This window comes from Erinaceus europaeus, chromosome 1, assembly GCF_950295315.1.
Source record: "Erinaceus europaeus chromosome 1, mEriEur2.1, whole genome shotgun sequence".
NCBI classification, from domain to species: domain Eukaryota; kingdom Metazoa; phylum Chordata; class Mammalia; order Eulipotyphla; family Erinaceidae; genus Erinaceus; species Erinaceus europaeus.
Window position 1 is genome coordinate 97,972,729 of NC_080162.1, and position 17,058 is coordinate 97,989,786.

The 17,058-nt window shown below is 37.2% G+C and overlaps 1 protein-coding gene across 12 annotated transcripts in view; it reads left to right on the forward strand.

Moving 5' to 3' along the window:
- Positions 1 to 17,058, forward strand: part of ZFAND4 (zinc finger AN1-type containing 4) — a 57,724-nt gene extending 40,666 nt beyond the window's left edge. For 9 of the 12 annotated variants that reach the window (XM_007526492.3, XM_060191630.1, XM_060191671.1 and 6 more), the window contains 4 exons: positions 4,966 to 6,129; positions 7,335 to 7,389; positions 14,383 to 14,500; positions 16,097 to 17,058. In XM_007526492.3, coding sequence (XP_007526554.1) covers positions 4,966 to 6,129; positions 7,335 to 7,389; positions 14,383 to 14,500; positions 16,097 to 16,232 — 1,473 coding nt within the window. In that variant the 3' untranslated portion in view covers positions 16,233 to 17,058. The remainder of the gene's footprint in view (positions 1 to 4,965; positions 6,130 to 7,334; positions 7,390 to 14,382; positions 14,501 to 16,096) is intronic. The other 3 variants (XR_009550006.1, XR_009550007.1, XM_016189726.2) reach the window with 3 other exon arrangements.

Sequence of the window (17,058 nt, forward strand, 5' to 3'; positions counted from 1 at the left end):
TTGTTGAGCAGTTATGGATCTAAAGGCTGGAATAGTGCAGATGAAGTGTTGGGGGGTACTCAATGCAAACTCTTGTGTACTTTTGCTTTCAGGTATATATGAATTTATGAATACGTGTAAACATATGCTCTATCTCAGGGGACCTGGTCTATATCTAGGTTTTGGGACTTTGTTAGGAAGTGAACCACCTGGAATGGAATTATAGAATACTATGAAAGGAAAGGTCTCACCCGAGTAATGAAGCTGAAGGGTTGTCATTCCACACCTGAAGTCTCTGGACACAGTCTGAAGTGAAGCATGCTGAGGTGGTACGCATGTTCATTTGGTTGGGATTGGCAGATGCAATATTATTTGGTATGAATTGAGAGAAGCATGCAGGAAAGTGTGCCCTACCCTAAGGTTCCAGGACTTGGGAAAATATAGGCTCTGTAGTGGAAATGTGAGGTTCCTGCTGATTTAGGGTTCAAGAAGACAATAGATAGCTATTGTTATAATCACATTATTTGGTAATTGGATTAACTTTGAAAAATCCCTTTGTTAGGATTTGTTGTATAATACCCAACATCACCATAATTTATGTCCTTTTGACATTATTTGTATATAGCTGTGTCACCAGTTGCTTCTGTTCTCCCTAGTCTAGGCTTTTAAAGACTCAGCCTATGTATTAAAATGACTCAGTCTGTGCTTTAAAAAGTTTGAGACATAGAATCAATTTTCCCCTCTCATATTAATTAAATAGTGATTTATATGACTACAAATTAATAGGAGTGTATCAGTGGGAATTCTATCTGCAGTCACAGGGGTTTAATCAGACCAGTTGGGCAGCTACTGTGGAGGCTCATGGGATAAACTGAGTAACAATGGCAGAAGCCAAGCTATGGTGAACAGCAGCAGCAGAAGTAGAAGCAACTAGCTGAGCCAGCTGGGTGTCAATGCTGCTACTCAGTGGGGCAGATGGCTACAGTCAGGGGAGTCTGGCTGGCTGGTGTGGAACCAAGTGGGGAATGGATCTTTATCATTTTATGATCTTTACCTTTTTTCTCTCTGTCTTTCCTACCTGGATTCTGAAACATTTTGTTCTTGTTGGTTTATCTTAGCTCCATGCTTGTGTCTGTGCTCATTTTTACATGTATAGTGTAGGTTTTATACTGCTGTTAGCAGTGAAAGAAAACAGGAACTGCTAGTCTGCCAACACCTTGACCAGAATCCAGGGATATTTTTGTGGATTCTTAGCTCCTCTAATTCTTGCTTCATTTGCTTTCCACTGAATTGTCTAGCCCTTCTTCTATTTTTAAGTTGGAAGTTTTTGTTATGTCATCTCATTTTGATGCTTGTATCTTAAAGAACTCAGATTTCTTATTTTGTTTTTTAAACTATATTCTAGAAATAATCTACCTTTTGTGATATTTTAGTAAAACCTGTATCAGGAACTAATAAGACTACCCTTAGTTTAGATGTTTTGCTAGGAAGACTCACAAGCTTAACACACAGTGTATTTTTGCTAACTTCATTATAGCAAAAGATAGAAATTAACAAAGGGAACTATATGAGAAATTCAGAAGAAATGAGCCACAAGCTTCTTAGAGTTCTCTCCCAGCTGTACTTAATACTATTTACTTGTGTAAGCATCTTTTTAATACTGTCTTCCAGGGAAACTCTAATATTGTAGACCTGGTGTTTGTGGTTCTTACTGAGGGATATTTAAATAAACATCTACAGATATGCATATGACAAACTTTCAGACTCCTGAAAGGAAAACCAGTGTTTCACATAAACCGTATCGTTTGCACAGTTTAAGCACAGTTAGCTACTCTTGTTAAGCAGTATAATGGGACCCTCCCAAAATGCAAGTTCCTAAAAGCTAGCAGTAAGCCACCCTTCTAAGCAGACACTTAACACAATAGTTGATTAGGTCTGGTAACTCTTCTTCTTTCTTTTTTTTTTAAGTTTTATTTATTTATTTAAATACTTATTTTATTTATTTCTTTGTTGCCCTTGTTTTATTGTTGTAGTTATTGTTGTTGTCGTTGTTGGATAGGACAGAGAGAAATGGAGAAAGGAGGGGAAGACAGACACCTGCAGACCTGCTTCACCGCCTGTGAAGCGACTCCCCTGCAGGTGGGGAACTGGGGTTCGAACCAGGATCCTTATGCCGGTCCTTGTGCTTTGCGCCACCTGTGCTTAACCCGCTGCGCTACAGCCTGACTCCCTTGGTAACTCTTCTATCTAATAGTCTAATCATACTTTTCATTTCACTAGAAACAATTGGCAGTCAAAACCAAGCCACATAAGGAATATAGAATATATTAAGTTTTTTCTTAGCAAAATTGACAAACTTAGTCAACCAATGAGGAAAGTATATTTTATTATAACTCTCAGAAAGTATACTCAATGATATAGCAAACTCTTTTCAGTCTGAAGTGTACAATTTTAATCTTTTTTTTTCTTTCTACTTTCTTTTTTTAAATTTTTTTTTATTTAAGAAAGGATTAATTAACAAAGCCATAGAGTAGGAGGGGTACAACTCCACACAGTTCCCACCACCCAGTCTCTATATCCCACCCCCTCTCCTGATAGCTTTCCCATTCTCTATCCCTCTGGGAGCATGGACCCAGGGTCATTGTGGGTTGCAGAAGGTAGAAGGTCTGGCTTCTATAATTGCTTCCCCGCTGAACATGGGCGTTGACTGGTCAGTCCATACTCCCAGTCTGCCTCTCTCTTTCCCTAGTAGGATGGGTCTCTGGGGAAGCAGAGCTCCAGGACACATTGGTGGGGTCTTCAGTCCAGGGAAGCTTGGCCGGCATCCTGATGACATCTGGAACCTGGTGATTGCAAAGAGAGTTAACATACGAAGCCAAACAAATTGTTGAGCAATCATGGACCCAGAGGTTGGAATAGTGAAGAGGAAGTGTTAGGGGGGTACTCATGTGCAAACTCTAGTGTACTTCTGCTTTCAGGTATATATTTTGCAGTACTTTACGGATACATGTGAACATATGCTCTCTCTCTCACAGAAACTGGTGTATATCTAGGTTTTGGGACTTTGTTAGAAAGTGAACCACCTGAGATGGAATTAGAATATACTATGAAAGGAAAGGTCTCACCTGAGTAATGAAGCTGAAGAGTTGTCATTCCACACCTGAAGTCTCTGAACACAGTTTGAGCTGAAGCATGTTGAGGTGGCAATCGTTGCGTTGGTTAGGTTGTGATTGGCAGATGCAATATTATTTGATATGCATTGGGAGAGGCATATGGGAAAGTGGGCCCTATCCAAGGGTTCTAGGACTGGGGGAAGTAGAGGCTCTATCGTGGAGATGTGAGGTTCCTGCTGTCTTAGGGTTCCAAAAGACAATCGATAGTTAATGTTATCATCACATTAATTGGTAATTGGGTTAACTTTGAGAAGTCCTTTTGTTAGGGTTTGCTGTACAGTACCCAGTATCTTGTATATAGCTGTGCTATTGGTTGCTTCTGATCTACTTGGTCTAGGCTTTTGAGAGTCTGCATATCAATTACATGGCCTATATATTAAAAAGATTCAGTTTGTGTTTTGAAAAACTTTGAGACATACAATTAATTTTCCCCCTCTCATATTAATTAACTAATATGACTACATTTTACTAGGAGTGTACATAAACACCATTGTCACCACCAAAAAACTGTGACCCATCCCTCCCACCCACTCCCACCCACCATTGGCCTAGGAAGCTGCATGTCTACCCCTCACCACAGGGTTTTTACTTTGGTGCCCTACTTACAATTTGGTCAGGTCCTGTTTTTGTTTCCCTTTCAGATCTTCTTACTCAACTTCTGTTGATGAGTGGGATCATCCCATACTCATCTTTATCTTTCTGACTTAGCTCACTTAACATAATTCCTTCTAGCTCTGTCCAAGATGGGTCAGAGAAGGTGGGTTCATTGTTCTTGATAGCTGCATAGTATTCCATTGTGTATATATACCACAGCTTTCTCAGCCACTCATCTGTTGTTGGGCACCTGGGTTGCTTCCAGGTTTTAGCTATTATGAATTGTGCTGCTATGAACATAGGAGTACACACCTCTTTTTGGCTGAGTGTTACGGAGTCCTTGGGGTATAAGCCCAGGAGAGGAATTACTGGATCATATGGAAGGTCTATGTCTAGCCTTGTGAGAGTTTTCCAGACTGCTCTCCACAGAGGCTGTACCAATTTACATTCCCACCAGCAATGTAAAAGGGTTCCTCTGTCCCCACAACCTCTCCAGCATTTGTTGCTGCTGTCCTTTTTGATGTATGCCATTCTTACAGGAGTGAGGTGGTATCTTAGTGTTGTCTTAATTTGCATTTCTCTGACAATCAGTGACCCAGAGCAGTTTTTCATATGTTTGTTAGCCTTTTGGATCTCCTCGTAATGAATGTTTTGTTCATATCCTCTGCCCATTTTTGGATGGGGTCATTTTCTTTTTTGGTGCTAAGTTTGCTGAGCTTTTTATATATTTTGGTGATTAGTTTCTTGTCTGATGTATGGCATGTGAAGATCTTCTCCCATTCTGTGACGGGTGTCTCTGTTTGTAACATGCCCAAGAATGAAATTGAACCACTTTATCTCACCAGAAACAAAAATCATCTCCAAATGGATCAAAGACCTAGTTGTCAGACCAGAAACAATCAAATACTTAGAGGAGAACATTGGTAATACAGTTTCCCACCTACACCTCAAGGACATCTTTGATGAATCAAACCAAATTGCAAGGAAGACTAAAGCAGAAACAAACCAATGGGACTACATCAAATTGAAAAGCTTCTGCACATCCAAAGAAACTATTAAACAAAGAGACCCCTCACAGAATGGGAGAATTTTAATCTTTTTAAACATTTTGAATTTAGGTGTCAGAACACCAGTATGTTACACTAACATTTTCTTCTATAATTTTGTTAATTTTGAGAGCAAATGACTACAAAGTAATTATCTTTTTTTTTTCTTTTAGCCTAAGAAAACTGTCAAGGTCAAACCTCGTCCGCCTATCACTCCTCGACCACCTAGTAGCTCCACAGTAGCTGCACGACACAGGTTGTTAAGGGTTCTCCCCCATATTGGGCAGTCTTATTTATCTTCTTCTGGGAGCACGTATTTATCGGAAACATCCAGGAGTGCAATTTCAAGTTTAGCAACCCTCCCCATGGGTGATAAGCCCATTTCATCTATCACTAGTGATTTTCTTAAAGAAGATGAGAACTGGAAGAGTAATACACTGTCTCATTCCAATAGTGTTATCAGACTACCATATCAGATACCCTATTTGGATTTGGAAAATGATGAGGTGCTTGCTGAGCTTGGATCATCTCTGTCTAGGCAGACAAAACACTGTTCAGAGAATTTATCATCTAGTATCAAGAATGACACTCTTTTACTTCCAAGTTCCAATGAGTATGCAACTGAAGAATCACTTCTACCTGAAGTGGGTTCATTTGCTTCATTTACAGAAGAAAACACCGATGAACAGAACAGTGATTTAGAAAGTGCACCGAATGTTAATCCTGAGTTCTTACTTAATAATGGTGATAACGGGTTGAGAACTTCCGAACAACATTTCAAACATGTTGCCAAAGTACTGAGTGGTGAATCGGTAGAGACTGCAGCTTTAAACCATCGTGAACAAAGTCCTCAGAAGAATAGACGCTTGTCACCTCTTCGTTGTTCTGCACCAATGTCACTACACAATTCTTTAGTGAGACAGCAGAGACAATCGAAATGTTTAGAGTCTGGGATCCGCCAGTCTTCTGCTTCACAAAATGTTCTTAGGTCAATGGATGTTAGAAATATAACAGATTCTTCTTTTTCTAGGACTACTCGCTTTAGAGCTGTTAAAGTTGATTCACCCGGGAAAAAGTCTGATATTATTTCTAAAGTTGAGGCTCGGGATATTACAGAAATGGCTAATAAGGCTTCCAAAGAGCCTGTTGGTTGTGTAAATAATATAGGTTTTCTTGCGTCACTGGCCCGGAGTGCAAGCAGAGACAGTTCGCAGAGCACACGTGGGACAAGCAGGCATCGGACCTCTGGAATTGGTCTATCTGTAAACCTGCAGCATTATCAGGAAGAAAGCCTTAGGAATAGTTCTCCCCCATTAGAATCCACAGATATTTTTCTAGTAAGTATCTTTCTTCCAGTATGCTTACCAGTTATCCTTCTAGTAATTTAGTACTTTTAAAAAAATTTTTATTTATTTATTCCCTTTTGTTGCCCTTGTTGTTTTATTGTTGTAGTTATTATTGATGTCATCGTTGTTGGATAGGACAGAGAGAAATGGAGAGAGGAGGGGAAGACAGGAGGAGAGAAAGATAGACACCTGCAGACCTGCTTCACTGCCTGTGAAGCGTCTCCCCTGCAGGTGGGGAGCCGGGGTTCGAACCGGGATTCTTATGCCGGTCCTTGTGCTTTGCGCCACCTGCACTTAACCTGCTGCGCTACAGCCCGACTCCCAATTTAGTACATTTAAAGGTTTTTGTTGGTATTTATTTAAATAATGAAACTGAAGGTTCAATATAAGTTTACTGTAAAATCTTCATCTACTTTGCATAACTTATTCTTGATAGTTAACTTTAAAATATTTTAGTCTTAAATTGAGAATTTACTTGAGGCCAAGTAGTGATGCACCTGGTTAAGTGCACATATTACCTGTGCAAGGACCGGGTTCAAGCCCTTGGTCCCCACCTGCAGGGGGAATGCTTAATTATTGGTGAAGCAGGATTGCAGGTGTCTTCCTGTCTCTTTCCCTATCTCCCACTCTCCTCTCAATTTCTGTTTCTATACAATAATAAATAAAAATATTTTAAAAGAAAATTATAACTTGAAAATAATTTGCTGTGAGCAGTTTATCTCTATTATCTTTATTTTTAAATGCTGATTTTTTTCCAAATAGAAGCTTTATTTGAGATTTCTTATAGATATATAATGGGGGGGGGCTGTGTAGTGGCATGCCCAGTAGAGCATACATGTTAAAATACACAAAGACCTGGTTCAAACCCTCAGTCCTTCCTGCAGCGGGAATGTTTCACAAGGAGCAAAGCAGGTCTTCAAGTGTCTCTCTTTCTCTCTCCCTCTCTATCTCCTCTTCCCTCTCAATTTCTCTTTCTCTATCCAACAAATAAAACACTTTTAAAAAAATAAATAGTAAATATGCTATTTCTGGATATGGGAATCATGTTCCCAGTTAATTAAAATGAGATTGAATAACTCAAAGTAAAAACCTAGTAGCATATTTTCATAATAAAAGGCAAATCATCATCTCTGGTGATACTTTCTTTTATTCTCCAATAACTTACCCCTATAATATGTTTTGTGTTTAAATTGTAGGCTGCTCATGGTATTGCAATGAATGGAAATAGCACAGCAGCAGTGAAAAGAGTAGGTAAGCTACAGATAATTTTGAAAACAGTTAAAACTAATTATATTATTATGCATACTGATGAACTTTAAAAGAGAAGTGAGAACATTTCTCTGTAATATATACAGAAGAAATTCTACCTTAACGTTGTTCCATTTAAGAAATAATTATGAGAACATACTGACTGCCAGACATTTGAAAAATAAATTGAGGACTCTGTTGTCTGGGAAGAGATACAGTCTATGAAAAAGCTAGATTAATGAAAAATTTACTCTGGAGTCATGCCTGATTGCTTGGTGGATTTTGAGTTAGTAATCTAGAAAGGTGTTTCTTCAGCCAAACATTCTTAATTTTTTACAAGGCACTGTACCATAAATGACTATAACAAAGCACTTTACATACTAGTAACACCTGCACTTCCTGTATTTATTTCCAAAGAAACCACGACTGACACCATCTTTATTTTTTAGTACCCGTAGTAGTGATGGGAAAGTCATTAGCAAAAATGTGCCTCCTTTTCAGCCCCAAGGTTTTAAGAGATGTTTGTAGAGATTATAGATGTCTTGTGGGTTCTGTGTCTTTATAAAGTGATACTTGAGCTTTATTTTCCTCTGCCATGTTAAGACCTAACATTATAAATCCCAGAGTACTCACCTTATTTCAATATTTCTACTAAGGTTAAAATACACCTAATATAAAATATGTTTATTAATAGTTTTCAGGCATACAATTCCGTAGGATTAAGTAGATTCACTTTGTTGGGGAATAATCAACCACCGTCCTCTCTAGAATTCATTATTTTAAAAAGCTGAAACAGGCTGGGGAAAGAGCATAATGGTTATGCAAAGAGACTCATGCCTGAGGCTTCAAAGTCCTGGTTCAGTCCTCCACACCATCGTAAGCCAGAGCTGAGCAGTGCTCTGGTAAGTAATAATAATAATAATACAAATAAATAAAAACTGAAGTAGTTTTCTTTTTAAAAACCAACTCATTTCCCCCTTCTAGTTTCTGACAATTACTTTCTAGTTCTACTTTCTGTCTCTATAAAACTTTCTTAAATGCTTTACATAAATGGGATCATACCCTATCCTTTTGTAACTGACTTAATTCTTTTAGCATAAGGCTCATCTATACTGTAGCATGTGTAATAAAAAGTTCTATACTTTCTTTCTTGGCATTGAAAACTAAGTCAGGCTGCACAGACTCTGTTCTACCACTGAGCTATATTCCTATTTTCAGATTCCTCTATTTTTAAAGGCTGAATAGCATTCTATTAGTTATGTGTAGCTTTTACTTATTCACGTCTTTTGTTACTTCCACATTTTAGCTGTTGTAGATTATGATCCTAGGAATGTGAGTGTGCAGATACTCCTTGAGACTCTGCTTTCAGATCTTTTGACTATATTTGGTTGTCAGAAAAGTCATGATGCTTTTTTGGATAGAAAAAAATACATCATGTCTTTGCCAACAACCCAATATCTGAGAAGTGGAATTGCTGAATAGTGGGAATTTTGCTTATTAAAATAATTTATTTACCATGAAAAAGATATGATCAGAGCACTGCTCAGTTCTGGCATCAAGTAATGCTACTTCTAGTAGATAGAAAGTGCTCCCCTCACTTTTGTGGAAATGTTCTTTTTTTAAAAAAAAAAAACGTATTCTTAATAGTGATCCCTTGTAGTGCCAGAGTTCAAAGGAAGGGGGGACAAATAAGAAACAGTACTGATAGTGCAGCAGGTTAAGTGCAGGTGGCGCAGAAAAAAAAAAAGTGCAGGTGGTGCAAAGCCAAGGACGGCATAAGGATCCTGGTTCGAGCCCCCAGTTCCCCACCTGCAGGGGAGTCACTTCACAGGTGGTGAAGCAGGTCTGCAGGCGTCTGTCTTTCTCCCTCTCTGTCTTCCCCTCCTCTCTCCATTTCTCTCTGTCCTATCCAACAATGGCATCAATAACAACAATAATAACTACAATAATAAAACAACAAGGACAATAAAAGGGAATACATAAATAAAAATACACTAAAAAAAAAAGAAATGGTACTGATAGAATCCTGTAAAGGAATACAAAATGAGGATAAAATAATTTCATGACAAAACATCAAATTAAAGAAACTAAAAGGGGCCAGGCAGTGGCACACCCAAGCAAGTGTACACATTAACATGTGGCCAAGTACATACATCACCATGTGCAAGGGCCTGGGTTTGAGCCCCAGCTCCCCACCTGTAGGTGCCTATGTCTTTCTCCCTTTGTATTTCCCCCTCCTCTCTCAATTTCTCTGTGTCCTTTTAAAACAAAATAGAAAGAAAAAAAAACTTAAGGTGTATTATATAATAAAAAGAAAAAGAAAAAACAGAAAAATATGTAGGAAAGATTAAAAGTCATTAGAAAATGTCATCATTTAAAGAAAGCCGTGTGTAAGAACTGTAGTGGTTATAGTGTGGGGATACAGAACTCATGGTGGGTGTAGTATAGAACTGTGCCCTTTAATATTATAATTTTGTAACCCATTATTAATTAAAAATAAAAAATTAGAGGCCGGGTGGTGGCGCACCTGGTTGAACGCACATATTACAATGCACAAGGACCCAAGTTCAAGCCCCCAGTCCCCACCTGCAGGTGGATATCTTTGAGAATGGTGAAGCAGTGTTGCAGCTGTTTCTCTCCCTCTCTGTCTCCCCTTAACCCCGTGATTTCTGGCTATGTCTAATAAATAAGTAGAGATAATAAATTTAAATGAATAAGTAATTGATTAAAGAGAAATTATAGCAACAGCATTTAAGCCCACTATCTTTTCGTTTTTCTCCATAGAAGCTATTGTAAAGAATATATATATACACACACACACACACACACACACACACGAAGGCATAGAGGACTGTATGCATGTAAATGTTATATATAAAAGTAGTTAAATTTATATATAAATCCTTTCAGTAATTCTTGCAAGACAGGTCTGGTAATGGCAAGCTCCTCTAGGTTTTGTATATCTGGTGCTGTTTTTATTGCTTCTTCATACTTGAATAATAGTCTTGCAGGATAAAGTATGCATGGCTGGCAGTTGTCTTTTAACACCTTGAGTATTCTATCCCACTTTCTCCTTGCCTCTGCAGGTCTTGCTGAAAAGTTTGGTGCAGGTCTGTCCATGCAACCTTTAAACGTCACTTTTTTCTTTTTGCTGGCAATTTGCAAAATTATTTCTTTGTTCTTGATTTTTGATAGTTTCACAACGATGCATCTTGGTGTAGGTTTATTTGGGTTTAGGAATTTAGGAGTTCTGCTTCCTGAACATCTATATCCTGATCCTATCCCAGATTGGGAACATTTCTGCTATTATTTCTTTGAATATGGTTTCTGCTCTCTTCTTTCTTTCCTATCCTTCTCAGATCCCTAAAATTCTGAGATTTTTTTAAAGATTTTATTTATTTATTATTGAGAAAGATGGGAGAGAGATAGAGAGAAAGAACCAGACATCACTCTGGTACATGTGCTGCCAGGGATTGAACTCAGGACCTCATGCTTGAGAGTCTAGTGCCTTAGCTACTGTGCCACCTTCCTGACCACCTGAGATTTATTTTTCTAATGGAATCTTCAACCTCCTGAAGAGATTCAATTTTCTTAAACCTTTTATTCTACTTTGAAGTGAAAGAGTGTGATCATTTTGTCTTCTATTCTTGATTTTCTCTCTTCTGCATGGTAAACCTACTTCCTTAAATTTACACATTAACACTAAAACCCTTCACACCCACCCTATAGCTTTGCTTTCATCGTTTCCATGTTCCTACTGAGCCAATCTTTGATGTCATATATTTCGTTTTTAATCTCTCTATATTAAATTGAGAGATTTGTACTTCTTTACATTTCCTGACAATGTATTTCCTAAATTTGTTCTATTCTGGATCTGCATCATCTTTTGCCTGGCTGTCATCTTGATTTCCCATTACTGGTGTTTTCCTGATTTTACCTCTTTTGGTTTCTGTTGTTGGTCAGCAGATGGCGCTGAATTCCACTTTGCACATGAATTTCAGAGGGAGGGGATGGCTTTTACAGATGTAGTAGTATCATGCCTCATGTCTCTTAAATAGACCCCTAGACTGGAAATGCAAAAAAAAAAAAAAAAAAAAAAAAAAAAAAGCCAAAATCTGGAAATGCATTTTAGTTTGGCAATAAAAGGAGACTTGTATACCTAATACCCAATGTAGGTGGTGCTAAAAAACATAGCACCAATTAATTCTAACACCAATTTTTAGAGCCCTTGAAGAATTTACAAAGACTGTTAGTTGCTAGATAAATATGAAACCCCAGCCTCTATAACTGTTTTTGGTAGCAGAGGGTAGGTAACGGTATCATTGACACTCTGCCATTTTTCTTCTTATTCCTTCACCTTTTTTAACTCTTGCTTCTTAGAGCTTGAGTGCCAGCAAACACTGGACTTTACTTCTGTTGTGTCTCTGAAATTATGCCTATGAGTGGAATTTGTTGGATCTCAAGATATTTATTTAGTAATTAAAGAAACTACCCATCACATTCTTTATGTGTATGTGTTTGTGTGCATGTCATTGGGGCCTGGTATATGGGTGATTTCACCATTTCCTGCCCTGTTTTCATTCTTTTGAATTTACAGTACTAAGGGGGAGATACCCCAATACTAATACCAGAACATTTCCCTTTACCATGGTGCTTTCATATGGAGTCAAAGCTCAAATATAGGCTCTCTTGATGGCAAGGCAAATCCTCACTGTGTGAGCTGTCTTCTGACTTCCTAATATACCTTTAACAGGTAGAGAGAGCAGTTGTACAGCAACTTCACTTACAGATTCAACAAATAATTTTAGGCGTGGGAGGGTACAAATTATTTGTTGTGGCATAGAAATTTACTTTTTGTGGAATAGGTGTTTTTGTTATACAATTTTTTTTTTTTTTAGTCGATGTGGTCCTATTTTTGTTCTAATAGTATGTGGCTTTAAAGTTTCTATACAAGACTGTCACGTCTGAAGAGCTGAAGGCCCACGGTTTAGTAGTTGGCACCATCATAAACCAGAGCTGAGTAGTGTTCTGGTTAAAAATAATAACTTCTGGCAAACGCTAGAAGAAGAATTTACTTTGTACCCAGCAATTTCCTGGAGCATATTAAGCACTTAATGAAAAGGAAGGAAAGTTAAGAAAGTAGGAAGAAGAGACTCTAAAAGTTCTTCGAAACCTGAATCCCCTACATTTATAGGAATTCATTATTATTTTTGTTTCCATTAGCACCCAGGAAAGTGATTGATCTTATTATGCTGACTATATGATCAGTGGTACTTAGAATTTGCTCAGGCCCTTGTCCCCTGCTCTCTCAATAGCACTACATTCATGAACTGTCCTCTATAAAGTCTGACAATTCTTTAAACAAGCACATCTTGTTTAAAGGGGTACAAAAGGTGTGGTTTTTTTTTTTTTTTCCTTTTTGTTTTTTTAACCTGGGTCTTACTGACAGAGGAATAAAACACTTTTTATCCCAACAAAAAAATAAAAATAATAATAATAATAATAATAATAATAATAATAACTTCTGAGAAGAGATGAGATCAGGTGTTTTGGTCCATACTCCCAAAGGGATAAAGAATAGGGAAGTTTCCATTGGAAGGGATGGGGCATGTAACTCTGGTGGTGGGAACTGTATGTAATTATACACCTGTTATCTTACAATCTTGTTAATCATTATTAAATCACTAATACAGACTTTAAAAGTAAGTAATAAATAGCTGGGGTTAATATAGTGTCTTACCTACTGTTGCTTTGTAGTATAGCTTGAAGTCAGATTATCTCTGTTGTTTTTCTTTTCAAGATTTCTCTGGTTACTTGGGACCTTTTGTGGTTCCATAAACATTTTTATTTATTGCACATGTACGATCTTATTGCTCCAGGCCTCTTTTTTTTTTTTATGATAGCAAGACAGAGAAGAGACACCACGGTACTAGAGCTTTCCCTGGGGCATGACTGCTCTTTGTGGTATGCGAAGGTCTCAATCTAGGACATGCGCATGATAAGACAGACACCCTACTCGGTGAACTGTTTTTTGAAGCCCCTTCGTGCAAATTTTAGAATTATTTGTTCTATTGCCTTGAATAGTTCCATTAGGGTTTTGATAGGGATTGTGTTGATTTATAAACTGCTTTGAGTTCCTGGTCATTTTTGACAGTGTTTTTTCTTCTAGTCTGTGAGTGGTATTTTTATATTTCTTAGTGTCATCTTATATTTCTGCTTTTTTAATTCACTATTTTTATTGGTGATTATTAGTGATTTAGATTATAAGAGAACAGGAGTATAGTTCTACACCATTCTTGCCAGCAAAGTTCTGTGCTTTCCTACCTCCAGCCCCAAAAATAACCACTATATTTCTCTCAGGGTCTAAGGAATGGGTTGGTTCTATCTTTTGCAAGATCATGCCCTTCAATTCTTTGTACTGTTATATTCAACATGGAGGTGTGTATATCTTTTCAAATTAGTATTTTCATATCATTTGAATAAATGCCTAAGAGTGGTGTAGCTGGATTATAGATAATTTCCATTTGTTTACCTTTTTTTTTTTTTTTTACATTTTTTTGGGGGAGGTTAATGATTTAAAGTACAGTTATTGACACATAGGTAAATTTGTTTCATCTTGCCATGGTAGGTGTCTGCAGAACATGCTCACTCCCAACTTAAGTCCTTTCCCACTATCATGCAACAGGACCCACCCCCCTTCCTCCCTTTCCCTCTCCCTGCACTCTTTCCTCAGAGTACTTTGATTTGGTGCCACACTGAGTTTCTTTTCTTTTTTCTTTTTTTGGTGAAAATGTGGTAGTTACCAGGAAGGAAGGATAGGGTGAAATCTGCTATTGTGAATGACACTATAACTTTGGTGTAGTAAGTGGGGTGAGGGATATGCATGTATCTGTATGACTATGACTTCCCAAAATTTATATAGTGTTGACCAGTGTTAAACCAGCAGTTTCATTAAAAATAATGTATGCACTAATCAGATGCCCTTTTTATAAATAGGGGAATGTACTCATCACCTTCCACCTGTGAAAGCCCCAATTCAAACAAAGAAGAAAACAACAAAGCATTGTTTCCTTTGCGGAAAGAAAACTGGACTGGCTACTAGCTATGAATGCAGGCACGTTGACCAGCTGAAAAAGCTGAGATACTTTCTTTCTAGTGATATAGCTTGAGCACTATACACTATAAGTGTTTTTTTTTTTAATTGACTGTTCATAACACCATCAAGATGATGACCAAATATCAGCCTTCAGTTGAAATTTTAATGGGCTGGTGTAAAAAAAAAAAACCAAACAGATAACTCATGAATCTCCAAACTCTTGAGCTCCTTGTCTGCCCTTTATTAGCATTAGAGAGGGAGGGCAGAGGAGGGGAGAACATAAACCAGAGCATCATCACTCTGGCACATGTAATGCTAGGGATCACACTTGGGATGTCATGCTTCAGAGTCCAACACTTGACCTTCTCCACAATCTTCTGGACTGCCTCCTTTCAATTAGATTTGAACCATGAGTGCACTGTCTTTACCTTGTAATGAATGTGTACTTGTTTTAATTAGCTTGAAAGAATTCCTTCTCCAATATTCTATTTTTATTTGGACAGCAACCTTTGGCTTATCTGTATCTGTGGCTGTAAGGGAGAGGTGAAGGGGCTATAAAGGGTGGAGGAGGGGACTGAGTAACCTATAGTAGAGGGAGCTTGGTATTTTGGTGATAGAGTGAACTAACACATATTTTGTAGTGATGTGAAATTGTATCCCTGAGACAACAGTGTTTTAAAGCAATTTAAAACATTTACTCAATAACATTTTTTAAAGGAACACATTTACATTAATGTGCTACACACTTTTGCTGTTACATGATACATTTTTATTCTAAAGCAGATGTATAAATATAGTCATAAAATGGTTTCAACCCATAATCCTTTCATTATCACTGATTAATATGCTGTATTTCTCTCTCTGTATATGTATATGTTTCTCTCTATGTAGGTTAAGCAGATATAGAAAAAAACTGTGGTCTTTTAGAACTGCTAGAAATAAAGGATTTATTTCTTGGTTATATATGAGAGAGAGAGAATTTCATACCAGCCAGAAAGAGTGAGAGTGATAAGCCATAGCACTACTCTGGTCCATTGTGGTGTTGGAGGTGGGGGCAAACCAGTGACCTCTGGTATGCAAATCTGATTTTGTACTAGTTGATGTGTTACCCTCCACACTAGAATTTTCTTTAAAATTTTCTCACATGGCATAGTTAGATTTTAGGTAAGTTTTCATTTTCATTAGAGTAAGTTTCCCATAAATTCAACTATCCCAGGTTTAGTAGATATAAGAGAAAGGGAGGCATATAAGACATACATGAGAGAAACAAAGAAACAGACCTACTTTTATAATTATAATAATATAGGTGTATACCCTGTTTCATTTCATAATGGATTCTGTATTATAAACTCCTCTTCACAGGCAGTTCACTTGTTTTTGAGGCTGCCTTGTGCTTCTGTTAAATATTAACTCCTCTTCACGGCCAGTTCACTTGTTTTTGAGGCTGCTTTGTGCTTCTATTATATGTGTGTGTGGGGGAGTGTTAATACTGAAACTGCTAAAGAGAATCAAAGGGTTCCTGTTGAACTATCTGAAATCAAGTTCTAAACTTTCAAAGAGATAACCTGTTAATAGAAATGTGACTAATCACTTGGGTTTCTTTTTATGCATTAGATGTGGAAATAACTTCTGTGCATCTCATCGCTATGCAGAAACTCACGGCTGCACCTATGACTATAAGAGTGCAGGGAGAAGATACTTACAGGAGGCAAATCCTGTGGTTAATGCACCAAAGCTTCCAAAAATCTAGCTCATGCTCTGCATGGAACTGTTCTCCTCAAGGAATCTCACTGCAGTGACAGAAGAAATATTGTTTAGACTGCATTATTTTTGTTCAACTCCAAAAGTTTTGCCAAATAAGAAACGCAAATAATGCATACTGTTGGAGAATGAGAATGCTGCTGTATTCGACATCTTTATTCTTTTGGTGAACCAAAAGTTTTTAAAATAGTTTTAAAACTTTTACACTATAATGATTTAACTTTGTTATTTCATGTCTTGTGTTAAGTATTTTATATTTAACATTCTAGTTTACTAAATAAGGCTTCAAAAGATGCACTTTAGGAAGTTAACATATACTATGTAACTAGCTTCCACATTGTACAGAAATCATTCATCGTGTAATGCCTGTAATCTACCAATTTTTTTTTCTATGTGTAAAGGTGAGATGGGTATAGATTTTTTTTAAAATCCCATGTGTGAAAGTTTATTGATCTTATTAGCGATTTCCTTTTTATCTCAAACCAATTATATATTTAAAAGAACATTTGGTTTCCCACTGTGGGTTTAATGCAAATATTTCTTCTATATTGAGATTGGCATTCAGATATGTATCCATTCTACAAAAACACATCATGTTAATCATAGTGTCTATTTCTCAGAGTACTACTTTTAAATGGTAGTCTTAAAGTGAAAAATACCCGCCCCACTTGTTGCCATTAAATACAGAATCCTCTTTTTTTTTTTTAATTTACCTTTTGAAAAATAGCTGTATTTTTAAATCTCACCACCTGGTTTATTCTTCTTATGTGTTGAATGCTATTTCCAGGAGAAATTCAAATAAATATTTAATTTTA